This window comes from Brettanomyces bruxellensis, chromosome 6, assembly GCF_011074885.1.
Source record: "Brettanomyces bruxellensis chromosome 6, complete sequence".
NCBI lineage: Eukaryota > Fungi > Ascomycota > Pichiomycetes > Pichiales > Pichiaceae > Brettanomyces > Brettanomyces bruxellensis.
Window position 1 is genome coordinate 1,197,990 of NC_054687.1, and position 16,111 is coordinate 1,214,100.

General features: G+C 47.8%; 7 protein-coding genes across 7 annotated transcripts; 3 read left to right on the plus strand and 4 right to left on the minus strand.

Annotated features, from left to right (window-relative positions):
- Nucleotides 1-323: 323 nt before the first annotated feature.
- On the minus strand, nucleotides 324-3,185 carry PFK2 (phosphofructokinase beta-subunit; the record flags this gene model as incomplete). Its single annotated transcript, XM_041282456.1, has 1 exon — nucleotides 324-3,185. One exon carries the CDS (start codon nucleotides 3,183-3,185, stop codon nucleotides 324-326), a length of 2,862 nt encoding a protein of 953 aa, XP_041136295.1.
- Nucleotides 3,186-4,228: 1,043 nt separating this feature from the next.
- On the minus strand, nucleotides 4,229-7,102 carry BRETT_003957 (uncharacterized protein; the record flags this gene model as incomplete). Its single annotated transcript, XM_041282457.1, has 1 exon — nucleotides 4,229-7,102. The coding sequence occupies one exon, from the start codon at nucleotides 7,100-7,102 to the stop codon at nucleotides 4,229-4,231; it is 2,874 nt and encodes a 957-aa protein (XP_041136296.1).
- Nucleotides 7,103-7,902: 800 nt separating this feature from the next.
- On the plus strand, nucleotides 7,903-9,391 carry BRETT_003958 (uncharacterized protein; the record flags this gene model as incomplete). The annotated part of the gene is made up of 2 exons (XM_041282458.1): nucleotides 7,903-7,953; nucleotides 8,030-9,391. 2 exons carry the CDS (start codon nucleotides 7,903-7,905, stop codon nucleotides 9,389-9,391), a joined length of 1,413 nt encoding a protein of 470 aa, XP_041136297.1.
- A 5-nt stretch (nucleotides 9,392-9,396) lies between these two features.
- On the plus strand, nucleotides 9,397-10,923 carry BRETT_003959 (uncharacterized protein; the record flags this gene model as incomplete). The annotated part of the gene is made up of 1 exon (XM_041282459.1): nucleotides 9,397-10,923. One exon carries the CDS (start codon nucleotides 9,397-9,399, stop codon nucleotides 10,921-10,923), a length of 1,527 nt encoding a protein of 508 aa, XP_041136298.1.
- A 101-nt stretch (nucleotides 10,924-11,024) lies between these two features.
- BRETT_003960 (uncharacterized protein) lies at nucleotides 11,025-12,482 on the minus strand (the record flags this gene model as incomplete). Its single annotated transcript, XM_041282460.1, has 1 exon — nucleotides 11,025-12,482. The coding sequence occupies one exon, from the start codon at nucleotides 12,480-12,482 to the stop codon at nucleotides 11,025-11,027; it is 1,458 nt and encodes a 485-aa protein (XP_041136299.1).
- A 327-nt stretch (nucleotides 12,483-12,809) lies between these two features.
- BRETT_003961 (uncharacterized protein) lies at nucleotides 12,810-14,888 on the plus strand (the record flags this gene model as incomplete). Its single annotated transcript, XM_041282461.1, has 1 exon — nucleotides 12,810-14,888. One exon carries the CDS (start codon nucleotides 12,810-12,812, stop codon nucleotides 14,886-14,888), a length of 2,079 nt encoding a protein of 692 aa, XP_041136300.1.
- Nucleotides 14,889-14,987: 99 nt separating this feature from the next.
- Nucleotides 14,988-15,167, minus strand: BRETT_003962 (uncharacterized protein; the record flags this gene model as incomplete). Its single annotated transcript, XM_041282462.1, has 1 exon — nucleotides 14,988-15,167. The coding sequence occupies one exon, from the start codon at nucleotides 15,165-15,167 to the stop codon at nucleotides 14,988-14,990; it is 180 nt and encodes a 59-aa protein (XP_041136301.1).
- Between the last annotated feature and the right edge of the window lie 944 nt (nucleotides 15,168-16,111).

Sequence of the window (16,111 nt, forward strand, 5' to 3'; positions counted from 1 at the left end):
AGTTAAAGTGTCGTTAAAGTATCGTTAAAGTATAGTTAAGGTATCATTAAAGTATAGTTAAAGATAATTAAAGATACTTAAAGATAGTTAAAGATAATTAAAGATACTTAAAGATAGTTAAAGATAATTAAAGATACTTAAAGATAGTTAAAGATTATTAAAGATAGTTAAAGATAGTTAAAGCATACAATCACGTCTACACAGAAATATCAGACATTCGATGTATTACACAAGCGAAGAGAGCTAAACAAAACTAAAGAAAGATCAAAGCAAGATATCATGAACTTGCAATTAAAAGACATAAGGCATAAGATGGAAGCAGACTAGACAACGACCCTGCCACTCAACATGTCGGCTATCTCGCGAATGTCCTTCCAGAAGATACGCTTCCTGGACCGCTTGCCCGATTCGGACTCGTAGTCATAGAGCTTTCTGATAGACTCGAACTTGACATGCGAAGACTGGATACCCAGCACGCAGGCAGTGTTGGAGGCAGTTGGCGACTCGATGAACTCACCAAGCTGATCCTGGGACGAGGCTATCTCGTCGTAGTGGTCTTCCAAGAAGGTGACGGCCCGAATTGCGAACCGGGCAGCACGAGTTCTGTCGATTGGGGAAGGAACACCACCCTGTTGGATGTGGCCAGGGACGGCGGTACGAGCATCGAAGCGGCCGTGGGCCTCGGAGGTGATGATCTGGGCCATGACCTTGGCAGACATGACGTCGGAGGCCCTGGCAGACTTGATGAGGAGCCGACCGGACTTCTCCTTGCCCTTGTCGTTGTTGAACGAGGTCTTTAGTGTGTCGATGTCCTGCTCGAACTGCTCGATTGGGATACCATCCTCGGGCGAATATGAGGCGACTGCACCGGTGGTCAACTGCGTGTAAGTGGAGATGTAGCCGCAGTTTCCACCCATGCACTCGACCACGAAGCATCTCTTCCTGGTAGCAGCTGCAGACTGCTTGATGGCATCGCAGTAGTCGACCAGGGAGTTGAGGCAGGTGTCTGAGCCCAAGGAGTACTGAGTTCCCGGCACGTTGTTGGAGAGTGTGGCCGGAACAAGCACCATTGGGATGCGGAATGCCGGATAGTGGGCTCTGGCCCGCTCGAGCTGGCTCAAGGCAGTGAACGCCTCGAATCCACCCACGAGGATCAACCCGTCAAACGAGTACTTGTCGAAGTAGTACGCAATCATGCCCAGATCTGCCTCCTCGGGCGTGGTCCGGTTTGTGCCGATCTCGGAGCCTCCTGTGGTGAGCAAGCCCTGGATATCGAGCCAGTTGAGCGATCTGACCGAATCGTGCCGGGCCAAACCGGAGAACCCGTTGTGGATCGCATATGGAACGTGACCCCGCGACATGCAGTACGTTGCAAACGAGTACACGGCGGAGTTCATACCTCCGGCTGGGGCTCCCACATTTATGATGGCGAACCTCTTTCTCTGTGATGCAGGCAACGAGGGCTCGCCAAAATCAGCCGAGTTCATTGCCATGAAGTTCTTCAAGTGCTCCGTGAACTCGGTGTCTCTCAAGCTGATGGCCTTGGCAAAGTCCTTGTCGGCAATGGCCTGGGCCACCGACTTCGTCAACTTCACTGCCTCCATCAACGGCCTCCGGACGATCTTGTTCTCGGCAATCGCAATCATTGGAGATGGTGTCTCCGGAGTTCCGTCCAAAATGGCCTCAACGGCAGCAACTCCTTGTAACGTGGCCAACTCACGGTCGTACGCCACTGCAGGACCTCCACGCTGCACGTGACCCAACGTCGTGACACGCGTGTCGAGCCCCAACTTGTCCACAAGCACGTCCTTGACGTCGTCCGGCGTGATCGGGTTGAGCGACGCGTCGATTGCCCCCTCTGCCACGATCACGATCGTCGTCCGCTTACCCCTGGCCCGGTGCTTGGCCACAATCTCGCACATGTGCGAAGACCACTCGCTTCTTGATGATGGTTTTTCTGGAATGAAGATCCAGTCGGCAGCGGTGGCAATTCCAGCCATGAGGGCCAACCAGCCACAGTGCCGGCCCATCACTTCAACCACAAAAGCCCGCTGGTGCGAGTTGGCCGTGGCATTGATGTAGTCGACGGCCTCGCAAATCCGGGCCAAGGACGAGTATGCACCGATCGTCGCGTCGGTCGTCGCCATGTCGTTGTCGATCGACCCCACGGTACCGCAGATGTTCAAGTGCTTGTAGCGGTCGTACTGGTCCTGCGTAATTTCCTGCTTGTGCAAGAGCTCGCTAATAAGCTCTGGCCACTCGCCACGGAACCGGTCTGCCCCCGTAAGCGACCCGTCTCCACCACAGACGATCAACGCGTCGATTCCGGCATCGATCATGTTCTTGCAGGCCCGGAGTCGGCCCCACTTCTCCTTGAACTCCATGCACCGGGCCGTGCCGATGTTCGTGCCCCCCTCTGCAAGCCAGTCTCTCACCGTGTGCCAGTTCATCTCCTTGATGTATTCCGGGCCACCCTTCACGAGCCCGCTGTATCCCTCGTAGATTCCAAACGCACGGCACCCTTTGAAGATCGCCGTCCGCACGATGGCCCGGACGTTTGCGTTCATACCGGGTGCATCTCCCCCTGAAGTCATCACCGCGATGTTTCTTCTTCTCTGCACTGGATTCAAAGTTGCCCCCGAAATCGCGTTCAAAGGCGTGGCCTCGCCACTCGTGGCAAACCCGTACGACTTGGCCCCGTCCTCCGGGTTGAACCGCGTCCGTTCACTGGCCCCGAATGCATTCTTCATGCCCGAGAAGCCCACCAACGTGCCCAATGGGTCCACCACGTACACCTCGAATGGATCCAGCTCAGATGGCCGCACCTGGTACTCCCAGCCGGCCGCCTTCAACTTCTCCGTCAACCCGTCGAGGTCAGGCGTCTGGAAGCACACCGACGACTGCAACGTCCGGAAGTCCCGCTTCTGCTTGTGGCTTCCGAAGTTCTCCGCTGCCTTTTCGATCTCCTCCTCTGGTGCAGCCTTGCTGCCATCAAGGATCAGCCGGATGTTCGCAGCCTCTGCTGGCGAGCTTGGGTTCGAACTCAAGAGCACTGTTCCTTGTTCTGGGCTGCCCACTGCCTCGAACTCGAGCACTTCCTCGTAGAATTTCACTGCCTGCTCGAACTTCTCCTGGTTTGGTGCATAGTATATCACTAGAGGCACGTCGTTGAGGTATTCTGGCATTTCTGTATTGATACTTGATTAGTTTTTGCTTTACTTTGCTTTGCTTTGATTTGCTTTCTCACTTTACTTTGCTTCACTTTCTCACTTTACTTTGCTTCACTTTCTCAATTTGCTTCTCACTTGCTATCTTGGTCACTCTAACTATGCTGCTCTACAAACTGCTCGCATGCAATTAAAGTCTCTGGCTACTGTCTCTCGTACCACTAGTATGCTGAAAGAGGAAAGTCATGAAAGAAATTCTAACGTGCAAGTGAGAAATAACTCATTAAAAATCATTCTGCCTGGAAAAATACTCCCCCTCCAACAATGCCCACATGTGCACCGGGCCGGCAGAAAGCAGCACAGGGCAGGTGAGAAAATACTACTGGGGAAAAAAGTAAAAAAAGATAAAAATAATAATAATAGCATTGGCCCAACCCACCCATGAATCAATCAATCTGAAGTCATTTTTTCTCCCCCCTCCTCATATCAGCATCCGACTTCTCGGAGATCTGTGCAGCGGTCGGAGAAAAATGAAAAAAAAAAAAAAAAAAGTCAAGCTGGCACCATTATCCTCAACAAGTCTTGCGGAATAATGCGCGCGACTATCTCAGTTACTATCCTCTCAATGCCCTCTTTGCCCCATGTCTCCTTTCCCCTGCTTCCGCGTCTTTCCATTACCTGCTTCCGAATCCTACCTTTTTTTTTTTTTTCTTTCTTTCTTCTTTCCTACCTTCTTTTCCACCCGCTTTTTCTGCAGTCCTGAGATTCCCCGAATCCGCGAATTTTTCAATAGCCACCAATAACCGTTGGTGGCCTCGGGTGGGATACAATTAAACGGAGCAGAATTCAATTCAACTCGATTGAATCACATAATATGATTCCTCTACAACTGAAAAATGCTACGCCGGAAAACCTCGTGATATCTCGCTACTTCCCCCATTTTCCCGCACTCGTTTGTTTCGCTTTCTCCGGAAAATAAATACTTCTCTTTCGTCTATTATGTCTATAAGCGCCGGTGATCAAGTAATACAAATACATTTCAGATACACCCATCTCTGCTGTTACTTGCCCCCACTCGACCTGTAATAGTGTGGCGCATACTCCCCAAGCCACCTCTCGCTAACCGGCATGCAGTTCCGCATGAATTCCTTCGAGGTGAGCATCAATTCGTTGTAAATCACGTATTTCGGAGGGGGCACCATCCTGAATAGTGCCGATGACGGATGAACGTACACGGGCTGGTGTTTCTTCAAAGTCTGGTAGTAATCACCCGATCTGCTGAGCTTGGCAGCATTGGCAAAAAAGCCCCGGGCAAACGACTTCATGATACGCACTTTAAGCCTGTCTCTCTCGTCCCGGGACATGCTTTCCATCCTGATCATGCTGTCTGCCCCATTCTGCCCTTCAATTTCCTCCTCCCCATAAATATTCATCTTTCTGCACAACCTCGCGAGCTGGTTTCTCACGTTCCGGGCGCGGTTCATCGCCCGGTACTGGATAAAATTGTCCCGGCACCACTGCGGGGAAAACCCGTTGGTTGCAAACTGGTTCCAGATCTCCAAGAGAGTCAAATGATCCCCGCCCAATCGGGCATCTGCTCTCGTGCGAAATTTCTCGGCACTTGTGGCTGCCGACGGCTGTGCCGACGGGTTTTCGCCAGCTTTTCTGCTCGTGCGTCCGGAAAAGATGGAGTTTGATTCCTCGAGCATCGAAATCACAGAAACAACCTCAGTGCAACAGTTCAGGCTCGAACTGGCAAGCAGGCACCTTGCAAGCATCGGATCGCAGGGTAGTTCGGCCATCTTTGCACCAGTCCGCGTCAATTCACCCTTTTCGTTCAACGCACCAAGCGAATAAAGCTGCTCGAGTGCCTTGATGAGTGCCTCTGGCGATGGAGAGTCCAAGAAGTCGAAGTGGAGCAAGTCTGTGATGCCTAGAGACTCCATTTGTAAGACCACCCCGGACAAGTTCGTGCGGAGTATCTCCGGGGTCGGTGTGGCCGCCATTTCGTTCATGTACGACCACCTGGTGTAGAGTCGGAAGCATTTTCCGGGCCCCGTACGGCCTGCACGGCCTGCTCTTTGGTCTGCTGAGGCTCGTGAGCATGGAACCACGGCGAGAGACTGGATTCCGGTGACTGGGCTGTATCTGTCCTCCTTGACGAATCCACAATCTATCACATTTGCGATCCCGTCGATCGTGAGAGACGTCTCGGCGATATTTGTGGCCAACACCACCTTGCGTGCGTTTGCCGGGGTCTTCATGAAGATCAGTTTCTGCTGCTCCTGGGGGAGATTTGCGTATATCGGGCAAATTATCAACTGCCGCTCCATCTGCCCGGCAAGCTTCTCACACGTGGCTCTTAAGTTGGCCGCCATGGTCTCGATTTCGTCCTGGCCCGTCAAAAAAACGAGGATATCGCCTTCCTTCTGCGAAAAATGGATCTGAAACACCGTTGTGGTTGCCGCGTGCAAGTAGTTGGCCTCTGGCTGCATCGTGTAGTGGATAGAGACGGGAAAACGGCGACCTGGAACGTTGAATATCGGTGCATTGTTGAAATACGCACTGAACTTCTCCGAGTCCATCGTCGCCGACGAAATAAGCAACCGGAACTCGGGCCTCTCCGATGAGAGCTCTTTCAAGAGCCCCAATAGTATATCCGTGTGCAGTGTTCTTTCGTGTGCCTCGTCTACCATCATCACGGAGTACTCCGAGAGATCCGGATCAGACATGAACTCCCGCAAGAGCATACCGTCCGTCATGTACTTGATCACTGTTTTCTCGCTTGTCCTGTCGTCAAATCGTATGCTGTAGCCAACCCGGTCACCCACTCTCGTTCCGACCTCATCCGAAACACGAGATGCAACTGCTGTAGCTGCCACTCTTCTTGGCTGTGTACATCCAATCTTGAATTTCTGTCCATCTTTTCTCGCAACTTTCTTCCCTAGAGGGCCTTTATCAAACCCAGCCTCATATAGATACTGCGGAAGCTGCGTGGTTTTTCCCGATCCCGTTTCTCCAACCACAATAAGCACCGGGTACTTTTTCACTGCTTCAATTAGCTGATCGCGATACTGGAAAACCGGAAGACTCTTCCTTGTATCTTCAATCGTCTTCACTCGTTCCTCCTCTTGTCGTATTTTCTCCCACAATGCCTTTTCATCTGCAGTTAACTTACTGTCAACATCATCTTCCTCATCACCGCCTGTAAAATCGACTGCCTGTGCCTGGTCAAAGACATAATCGTAGGTCTTCTCTTCGTGCTGCTTGTCATTCTTTTTTAGATTTGTGAAATGCGAGAGTTGCTTCAACCGATTATGTTTCTTGCCGTGCTCCTCGTCCAATAGGAATTGCATTCGTCGATTTTTGCCCGCCAAGACATCACCTTTCCGTTTCGTGTCAATTCGGCCTTCCTCGTTAACGTAATCATCCTCGATAAGAAAAGACCCACCTCCTCTTTCCTCCTCCTCCTCCAATCGGCTTCTTCTGTCAAAAATCGATAGGATCTCTTTCTTAATTTCATATTCGTGACGCTCCTGCTCAGACATGTTGCCCCAGCCCAATTTCTCAATGTCCCTTTCAAAATCCTTTAGTTCTTCTCTTAGCAACACCATCTCCTTCTTCTCTCTCTCTGATAGATACTTCTGCCTAGATTTTAGTCTAAGCTGTTCAAAATTGACGTCTGGACCAGTCTCACCCTTCGTATTATCCCTATCATGCTCGTCATCTTGGCTTATTCTATTCGGAAACAGTATCGATTCATCTTCATCCTTGTGTTTAGTCTCTTTTTCCACCACCTTTATCGTATCATCAGGCTTATCAGCTGGTGCCTGATGATCTGCAGTTATCTCCTCCTTCTTATCTTGGTCTGTCCATTCGTTTGCTGCTGAATTTCTTTTTCGTCGCTTAAACTGGCCGCTCTTTATATTTGACATTCCGTGCTTGTAATTTTGCATTTTCCGATGTCAGCACACGTTTCGTAACTCTTATCGTTGTCCATCAACAAATTCATGTTCACCTATGCACAATTTTTGTGTCCATCTGGTGTGCGGATGTGCCAATGTGAGCTTTTGTGTACCCCGAGGTGAGTTTAACCACCCCTGATCAGATTGAATGAGGACAACATTCACTGCTGAATATGATCTTAAGATTGATAAAAAGGTGTGTAGTGCTTTTGAGTCGATTTTGAGTGTCTTCTGTAGTTCCTCTTTCTCAAAGTGTTTGCTACATTTGGGTTTCAAATGGGTTCACCTATTTTTTTGCTATTTTATTTATGGCAGTACAAGTTACTCTCGGAACTAACATCGTAAAGAGAAGGAATTTTTAATCCTGTCCTGACGTATATTCCTTTTTCGATTCAACACAGAGAAGCACTACCTGAACACGCATTACTTTGAAACATATCTATCTTGCCTCACCTTGAAGTCCTTCCAAACAAACAATAAAAAAACCAGATTAAAAAATAAGCATCTTCCTGCAGTGCGGAAATATGATTGAAATGTGAAGTGAATTTATTGTTGAGGGAATTTCCCAATTCCCTGCCCCCTCCTTCACCTCCTATTATTCACGCGATTGCCCGCAGGTGCTCAACCCCCTGCTATTATTATAAAAAATAAGCTGCTTATTGATCTGTGGATTGTGTTCTATTAGCGATTCCCATTGATTTTTTTTCCGTCCGCACTCGTCGCAGATTCGTGAATTCATTTTTACTTTTTTTTTTTATCATCACTTCAACATGCTTTCTATCGTGTGCAGGCAGCCCGTGCAGACGGCCAGACTAATTTGCGTGCATATCATTTTTTTTTTTCACTCAGTAATCAGCAGTGCCGAGCTTTTCCAAAATACTTTTCCAACGTTCCAAGAAGTATCAACAGCTTCCTGCAGATTTAGAGCAAGGTCAGGAAAGTTTTCCTCTTCAAGATTGGCATCCACAGCAGGGTTCAAGCTTAGGTGATACATTTCCAGGTGAATATCAAGACTCTGAAACAGATTTCACTTCATCTTCCAGGCAGAAGTTACATATTGACACCAGCTTTTACTCGGATACAGATTCGGACTCGGACTCAGAACTTGTATCGTCAAATTTAGGTCCTGCAAACGGCACACGTGCATCATCATCATATCTGCTAGACTTTGTTGAGTCATATCTCGAAAGTTACATTTCAAGGCATCTACTACCAGACTGGTCAGCCTCTTTCAAATCTCAGGGCCACTACAGAATGAAGTTTTCACACTCATTGCAGTTTAACGCAGTTCCAGAATGGTCCTCCAAGTATATAAACTACTCAGGCCTAAAGAAGATCATATACACAGAGCAGCGAATATATGCGGAGAAGTTGAACTCTGCGCACGAGCAGGGGCAGGCTGCATTTACACCGGACAGCGATCCGGAGAACCCGATCAACGTGTTCCTCGAGGCTTTGAACAAAGAGTTGAGGAAAGTGGACAGTTTCTACACGGCCAAGGAGAAGGATCTATATCTACAATACAGAGTGCTCATCGAGGAGTTCGACGACTTCGAGAGCGAGTTCCCGAAGGACGAGCCGGACGATGGTGCAAGGAGGCAGGTCCGGACGTTTTTGAACTCTTTGAGACCTGAAGCATACCGCGATCAGGAAACGGGCAGAGGAGTAGTTGGAGGAGCCGATTCGTCGAGGAAACCGAAACTGACGAATCAGAATGGCAAGATATGTGATGCGGAGAACGTGCTACGCGACTCGACACCGTTATCACAGCCAATGCTTTCCTCAGACGCGTTTTGCAACTCGTCGGCCAACATTGTCGGGGAATCGGCAGCGGTTGCCGAGGAGGGAAGGCTTTCGCGGAAAAGATCGCTGCCCACACTATTTGACGAGGAGGATTTCAAGCCGACGTTCTTGGAGGCGTTGAAAATGGAGAAGAGGAAGCCGCTCTGCGAGCTTTTCGTGCATTTGTCGGAATTGAAGTCGTACATCGAGCTCAACCGGATCGGTTTCGGTAAGGCATTGAAGAAGTTCGACAAGGTGATGTTTGTGTCGATCAAGGAGCAGTTTCTCTCGACTTTGGACCAGCAATGCTACATCTTCCGGGACTCGACGCTGTCGGAGCTCAACACGCACATCGGCAACATAGTGCGGCTTTATTCGGTATTCACGGCGGGCAACCTCGACATCGCCAAGGACCAGCTGCGTTCGAATCTCAGAGAGTACGTTTCTGGGAGCGGAACACCGTTTGGAGAGATATGATTGGCATGGAGAGGAAGTCGCAGGCTGCACATGCTGAGAAGACAAAACTTGGAGAGGTCGGGTACAGCGGGTCTGGCGAGAAGTACGAGATTCCACTTGGCTCGGGACGCCGGCTCGTGCTTCCACGTGGCCTTTTTTCTGCGAAATTTATCGAGTTGGTGGTCATCACGCTGGTTTCGACTCTTTTGCTCTTCCACTCACCCTTTAAGGACAAGCAGCAACGCAACTGCTTCTCGGTTCTCGTGTGTGCCTCGCTGTTGTGGGCAACGGAGGCCATCCCACTATTCACGACCTCGCTCCTCGTGCCGTTCTTATTGGTTGTCCTATCGGTGCTCAAGGACCCGGACACGGGCGAAGTCTTGAGTGCAGTGGATGCTTCCAAGTTCATCTGTGCCACAATGTGGTCTCCCATCATCTTGCTATTGCTTGGTGGTTTCACTTTGGCCGCTGCACTCTCCAAGTACAACTTGGACAAGATAGCATGCACTTTTTTGCTCTCCAAGGTGCCCCAGCACCCGGTGTACGTTTTGGGTGCCATCATGGTGGTTTCGACGCTTGTTTCTGCATTCGTGTCCAACGTTGCCGCCCCGGTTTTGATGTACTCGGTGATCCGGCCCGTGCTAAGCACGCTTCCAGAAGGTTCCAGCTTCGCCCAGGCCTTGGTGATCGGCATTGCACTTGCATCGGACGTCTCGGGCATCATCTCGCCAATCGCGTCTCCGCAGAATGTCGTGGCATTGCAGAGTATGGACCCACAGCCGAACTGGGCCCAATGGTTCACTGTTTCCATCCCCGTCTGCTGCACAGCCATCGGCCTAATCTACATCTTTCTTCTCTTCAACTTCAACTTCAAGGGCACCACACTCGTGCCCATCAAGAGGACCGCCGACAAGTTCACCTGGCAGAAGATATACGTCATAGTAGTCTCCATTGCCACCGTCATCCTGTGGTGCTTGGCCTCCGCACTCCAGAACTATGTCGGTGACACTGGAATGATTGCCATTGCGTCCATGGTGGCTTTCTATGCCCCGGCCATCCTTTCCCCGGACGATTTCAACAACTACCCCTGGACCATCGTCATGCTTGCCATGGGGGGCTTGGCCTTGGGCAAAGGTGTCACCGTTTCCGGATTGTTGCAGACAATAGCCCAGGGAATCCAGGAGAGGCTAGCAGGGAAGGATTTGTTCACCGTCTTGTCCATTTTCGGCATCATAGTCATGATCACTGCCACCTTCGTCTCCCACACTGTTGCAGCCCTCATCATCATTCCTCTCATCGAGGAGATCGGAAAGTCTCTGCCCGATCCTCATCCAAACTTGTTGGTCATGGCTGCTGCCTTTTTGTGCTCCTCCGGTATGGCTCTCCCGACTTCCGGCTTCCCGAATGTCACTGCCATCGGCTTGCGTGACAATGTTGGAAACTCCTACGTCACCGTCTCCACTTTCATGAGATGCGGAGGTGTGGCTTCCATCGTCTTGTATCTTGTTGTTGTATTCCTAGGCTACATGATCTTACGTATGATGAACTTCTAGCGTTTTGCCTCTTACTTTTTACTTTTTATCTTTTCCTCTTTATTACTTTCTATATATTGCACCTCAAAACTTACTCTGTACCCTCCACCCATGTATGCTTCCTAGTCAGTGCCAAAGTACCGTGCATCAATGAACCGGTACGCCATCCACCAATCAGAGTCCTTGTCCCCTGTCTCTGGCCCGTTTCCGCCCCCATATCGTGACCCTAGGCTTCCAACCACTACCTGCACGTTCGGAAATGCATTGCTGATTCTGGTAACACCTGCCTCGGTCGCCAAGTACGCACACACGATAATTCTGTCCTCTGCAACTCCATAATCCAGAAGCACATTGATCGCCATCGTGACTGCTGCCCCGGCTATGATCTGGGCATCGAAAAGAAGCACGTTGCATGTAGAATCTAGTGCGGGAAGCTTTTCGGTGTGGAGATGTGGCTCACCAGTCCTCGAATCAGACTGTATCAAGAGCTTTCCAATCCTCACCGCTGGAAGTGTCCTCGTGAGCGATGAAATAAAGCAGTCGCCACCCCTAATAATGTCCACAGCGACAATTTCCCCCTTCACGTACATCGTGTCTCGGACCGGGGCGCCAACTGGTGTAAGGATGTCTCCTCCCCCCGGGAGCGAAGTCACGTATTCGACGAAGTCTAGGGCGTGTGCGATTAGAATGGATGCAACCCTGTTGAAGTTGAAGATGAAATCGTCGTTGCTCGTTTTCTTGTCGAGCAGGATCGTCTTTATGACGCGAAGCTGGTTTGTTACCGGGATAACGTGCACTTTCGACAGGTTTAGGGCCTTGATCTGCCTTCCCAATTGCTTCAACTGGAGCAAATGAGTCACGCTCTTCGACTCAAGCTGCTTCTTGATGTGCTCCAGAAGCAAGTCCATCGCCACCTTGTTGTCGCTGCCCCTCCGGATGATAATATCGGCACTCTGCATCGTCGGCTTCACATACCTGATGGAGTTTGGCTTGACAAACAAGTCCCACTGCTTGATAATCCCCTCTAAATCTCGCCCACGCTCCTCCGTATCCCTCAACAACCTACGGCTGTAGCATATATCAAGATCTGTGTCCACGTAAACCTTGCAGTCCATGAGCTTGAGCATATCCTCGCTGTATAGTGTGTAGAGACCTTCAATTATGATGACATTGGCACCGTAGATTGTGAAAGTTTCGCCCGTGCGGGCGTGCTTTGCAAACGAATAAACTGGAATCTCCGCCTTCTTGCCATCCTTCAGTGCCTTGATGCATTTGTAGACCAAGTCCAAGTCGAGAGCGTTCGGCTTGTCAAGATCGTACTCATTGTTAAATGCTTTCTTACTTTGCTCTCTGGTCAATGGTTTGTAAAAATTGTCCAACGACAACAAAACTGTCCATGGCTCGTTGATTTCCTTGATGATCTTATGCGCCACAGTGGTCTTCCCTGATCCGGAGAAGCCTGCAATGCCAATAATGTAAGGTGATTTCCAAGGTGGATTGTACCTTGTGGCTTGTACAGAAAGCGAACTCGCTGTGTCTTTTTCGGCCTGCGGCGTTTCGTTGCTGTATGAATTACTCATTCCCTGGTATTGGCAACGTGAATTTGTGTGTCTCTATATAAATGCCACAAAAAATGCGTTTTTGTTGCCATTCACTTGCTTATCATATGCATTCTCTCTCTGGGGTAAGATAAGACGGTATCAATCTCAACAATACTACCTGAAAAAAAAAATAAAAAAAAAAAAAAAAAGTAAAGAGTCCGTTCTCGCGATAGTTGCGAATCTATTATACTCAAGATCCTAGGTATTGCGTTCCTGCATACCCCACATAAAGCACCTTCAATACTTCACATCCGACATTTTCCTTCTCACCATTCTTTCTCAATCATCATCCTTAATGCATCCAACATGTCAACTATCCTCACCGACAGACTTCTTGCCGATAACAGCCTCCGGAACCTCGAGGACTATGGTATAAGCTTGGTTGCCAGATTAAACACCAAGTTCGAAACCGCAAACTACCCTCAAGATGTGGAAATTTCAATACGTTCAATCCAATCCTTGTACCGAGAATTGAACGAACAACTGGCGCCATTTCTGAGATCATGCTCTAAAAGAGACGCGTTGGCTAAAAAGCAGGATATAGGCTATGATTCCGTTGATCCGGCATCTCAAATTACAGATGACACCATCAGCCATATCAACTCGATCCTTGCAAGATTATCGGAAGATATGACTGGTGGCAGAATTTCGCTGCCTGAGGAATGTCCGGAGATTGCCAGCATGGTCCAATTAATGCTAATTCTAATTTCCATGGCCAATATGCTGTCTTTAGGCAAGTTCCTTCTAAGCACTACACTGCCGCTTGTAGATGATATTGCATATTACGACAATATTCGGGGTTCGCCACTTGCAGTTGGTATATACACAGTTCAAACATTTCCATCCACAATTCTCACTCTTTTATCCCATCTTTACGTTAAGCTGGCCGCCCAACATGCGTACCACACTGTTAGGGAAATTCCATCCTGGGTTCCCTGCTGGTTTAAGGTAGTCTACCAACAATGGATGAAGTGGATTGCACCTTTGCCAAAGGTTGCACTGAAAAACGTGTCAACATTTCTACAATCGCCTGCTGCTTATGTTGTTAGCAGGCAGAAGTACTCACATTCAATCGTGACGATGTTCATCACATCGACGGTTGGATTACCGTTTTTATACGCATCTTCGAGGGCCAAGTACCACCGGAAGGCCTTGGCAAGACTCAGGACCCATAATATAAGGAGGATCGGCTATCTAATTGATGAGATTCTTCCGCTAATCAAATTTAATGGGTCTTCCGCCCTGAGATTCAACCATCAAATAAACGCCGGCTTGAAAATGCTATGCAGTTCGAATTTCGATGGCAAGTCGAACGAGAGTGCAGGCATGTCTCACTCAGTTAGCGATGATTTGACGGAGTTGACCAGCATCTGTCAGACTCATATTCCTTCATTAAAACATTCAACTCATGATCTGGTTCGCCACCACAATCAACCCTCTTTTCTCACAAGATTCTGGCCCTTGGCGTTGATTGGATATAAATATGTTCCGGAAATAGTTCAGCAAGTTGTAAATAACAGGGAAGCAGCTATTCTCTGGATTCGTACCAATATCGTGGAAACGGTTTCTAGCTTTGCGAGAAACTGGATAGTGAAGCCGTTGGTTAACATTTGGAAGACAATAAGACATGACGATAGCTCCAAGATAGCAATAACCTCAAAGAATTCGTTGAATTCGGATCTTGAGGCCTTGGAGCGTATGACTGTCGATTATTGTGTTGAGAACTACTCGTACTTCACCGATGTACCCCTAACTGAGGCAAACAGAGAGATACTAGTTAAGAACATAACGGCAGAAGTGAGAAGTGGAAATATGGATAAGGTCATGAGACTCTATGAGCAAAACTTGAAGACCCCGATGAAAGCAATAATCAACGGCAATATGGTGCGGAATATCTTGATTCAGGTGCAAAAGACAAAAGTCGATGGAGACGTTGCACTTTCCGGTATCGATAAGATCATGCAGTCGCAAGAATTGGTCTTTGGACTGGTTGCAGCTTCACCAGCTTGTCTAGTTGTTTGGTACATAGTGGTAAGTACGAGAAGCTATCTAAGAAATGGATACTTGGTTAGATTTACCAGAAACCATAGACAAAGCGCCTTGAAGTCAATGAATACCTTGGAAAAGCTAGTGGGTATTCAACTACAAATCAGCCAGGGCGAACAGTTGAAAACTTCTACATTTGGCGATAGATACTTCAACAATGGATTGATATACATGGAACTCATAAATTTGAGAAGACAGACGTCGTACATTTTCCCCACTTTCTTGCAAAGCGACTGGATAAGAGATATGAACGATGTTCTCGCCACATCCCAGTTTCCGGAGCTTCGACTCAACACCATCCAGAGAATATGGAATGTGTATGGAAGCTATCTAAAGTGATGAAACGTCGGCGCTGCTTCGATTCGCAAATTCAACATTATTATTCCTTAATAGTATACATATGACCTGTTATAACTTGATGATCGAAAACATCTCGGTTTAGAATATGGCATTCGCTATCTTACTACCAATCGTCGCACCAAAACCGAAAATTATAGCATTGAAAATCCTCTTGATTATATCCCAGACCTTTCTCATACCTCCGCCACTCTTCTTTTGCTGCTGCTGCTGCTGGGGCATCATTTGTGGCTGTGTTGTGTATCCTCCCTGGTTGCCCATATTGAAAAACTAGCTATGCTTCTCTTTATAAATGTATTTGAACAGGCAAAAATACCGATGGCACAACTTCAATTATAAATTGTGACTATAGCTGCAACTGAATATTTATTCCCGACTATGAGAATTAAGTAGAACTAGATGCTTAGCTTGTAAGCATTAGAAAAGGTGAAATATAGTGGGAGAACAGAGGGGACCTATGTTTGCTTTAAACTGTAAATTTTAGCAATTGTAAGCCGTTCCATCCCGTCCAAATAGGGTGGCATTGTTACAAGTACAATACAAAATGTGAGATGTGGGCAGGCATAAATTTTTAGACGCCAGTTTAAATTTTTTTTTTTTTTTTTTTTTTTTTTGCTTTTGGACTAAAAGCAAACATGTAATTGAAGGACATCTGTACAGGCTATAAGGATGTGATACAAATCCTAAAACTTAGGGAACGCAGCACAATAAAAAGAGACTTGAAAAGTAGTATTAAAAACAAGGGTAGAAGAGAGGTATTATAAAATGAAATAAAAGTAAAAGAAAATGTTTGACTTAAAAGCTGATACGTCAAATGAGAATGATAAAAGAGAAAGTAAGAACATACAAAATAACTAATAGTGTTGAAAAGCAACTTCGACATTTGATAAAAATAAGCCATCTGGCCAGTGAAAATATTAGCGTGCAAGCAAATAGCGTTCAAGAGTAGTGAAGTATCATTTCAGTGAGCGCACCTTCTGATACCCTGATCCTGAGAAAACGATTCTTGAGCTATATCTGTTGATATCGCCTTCCTTAAAAGTGGAATTTCGAATCATATCCAGCAACTTCTGAGCCATGGTATTGGATAAAATGCATTGGCAATTTTAAAAATACCTTCTCGCCTCATCACATTATTTCCATTGAAACATTGAGCCTTCTCAAGTCTTTCTGTGGCACCTTCCAGATCTCTTTCTGCCACGCTT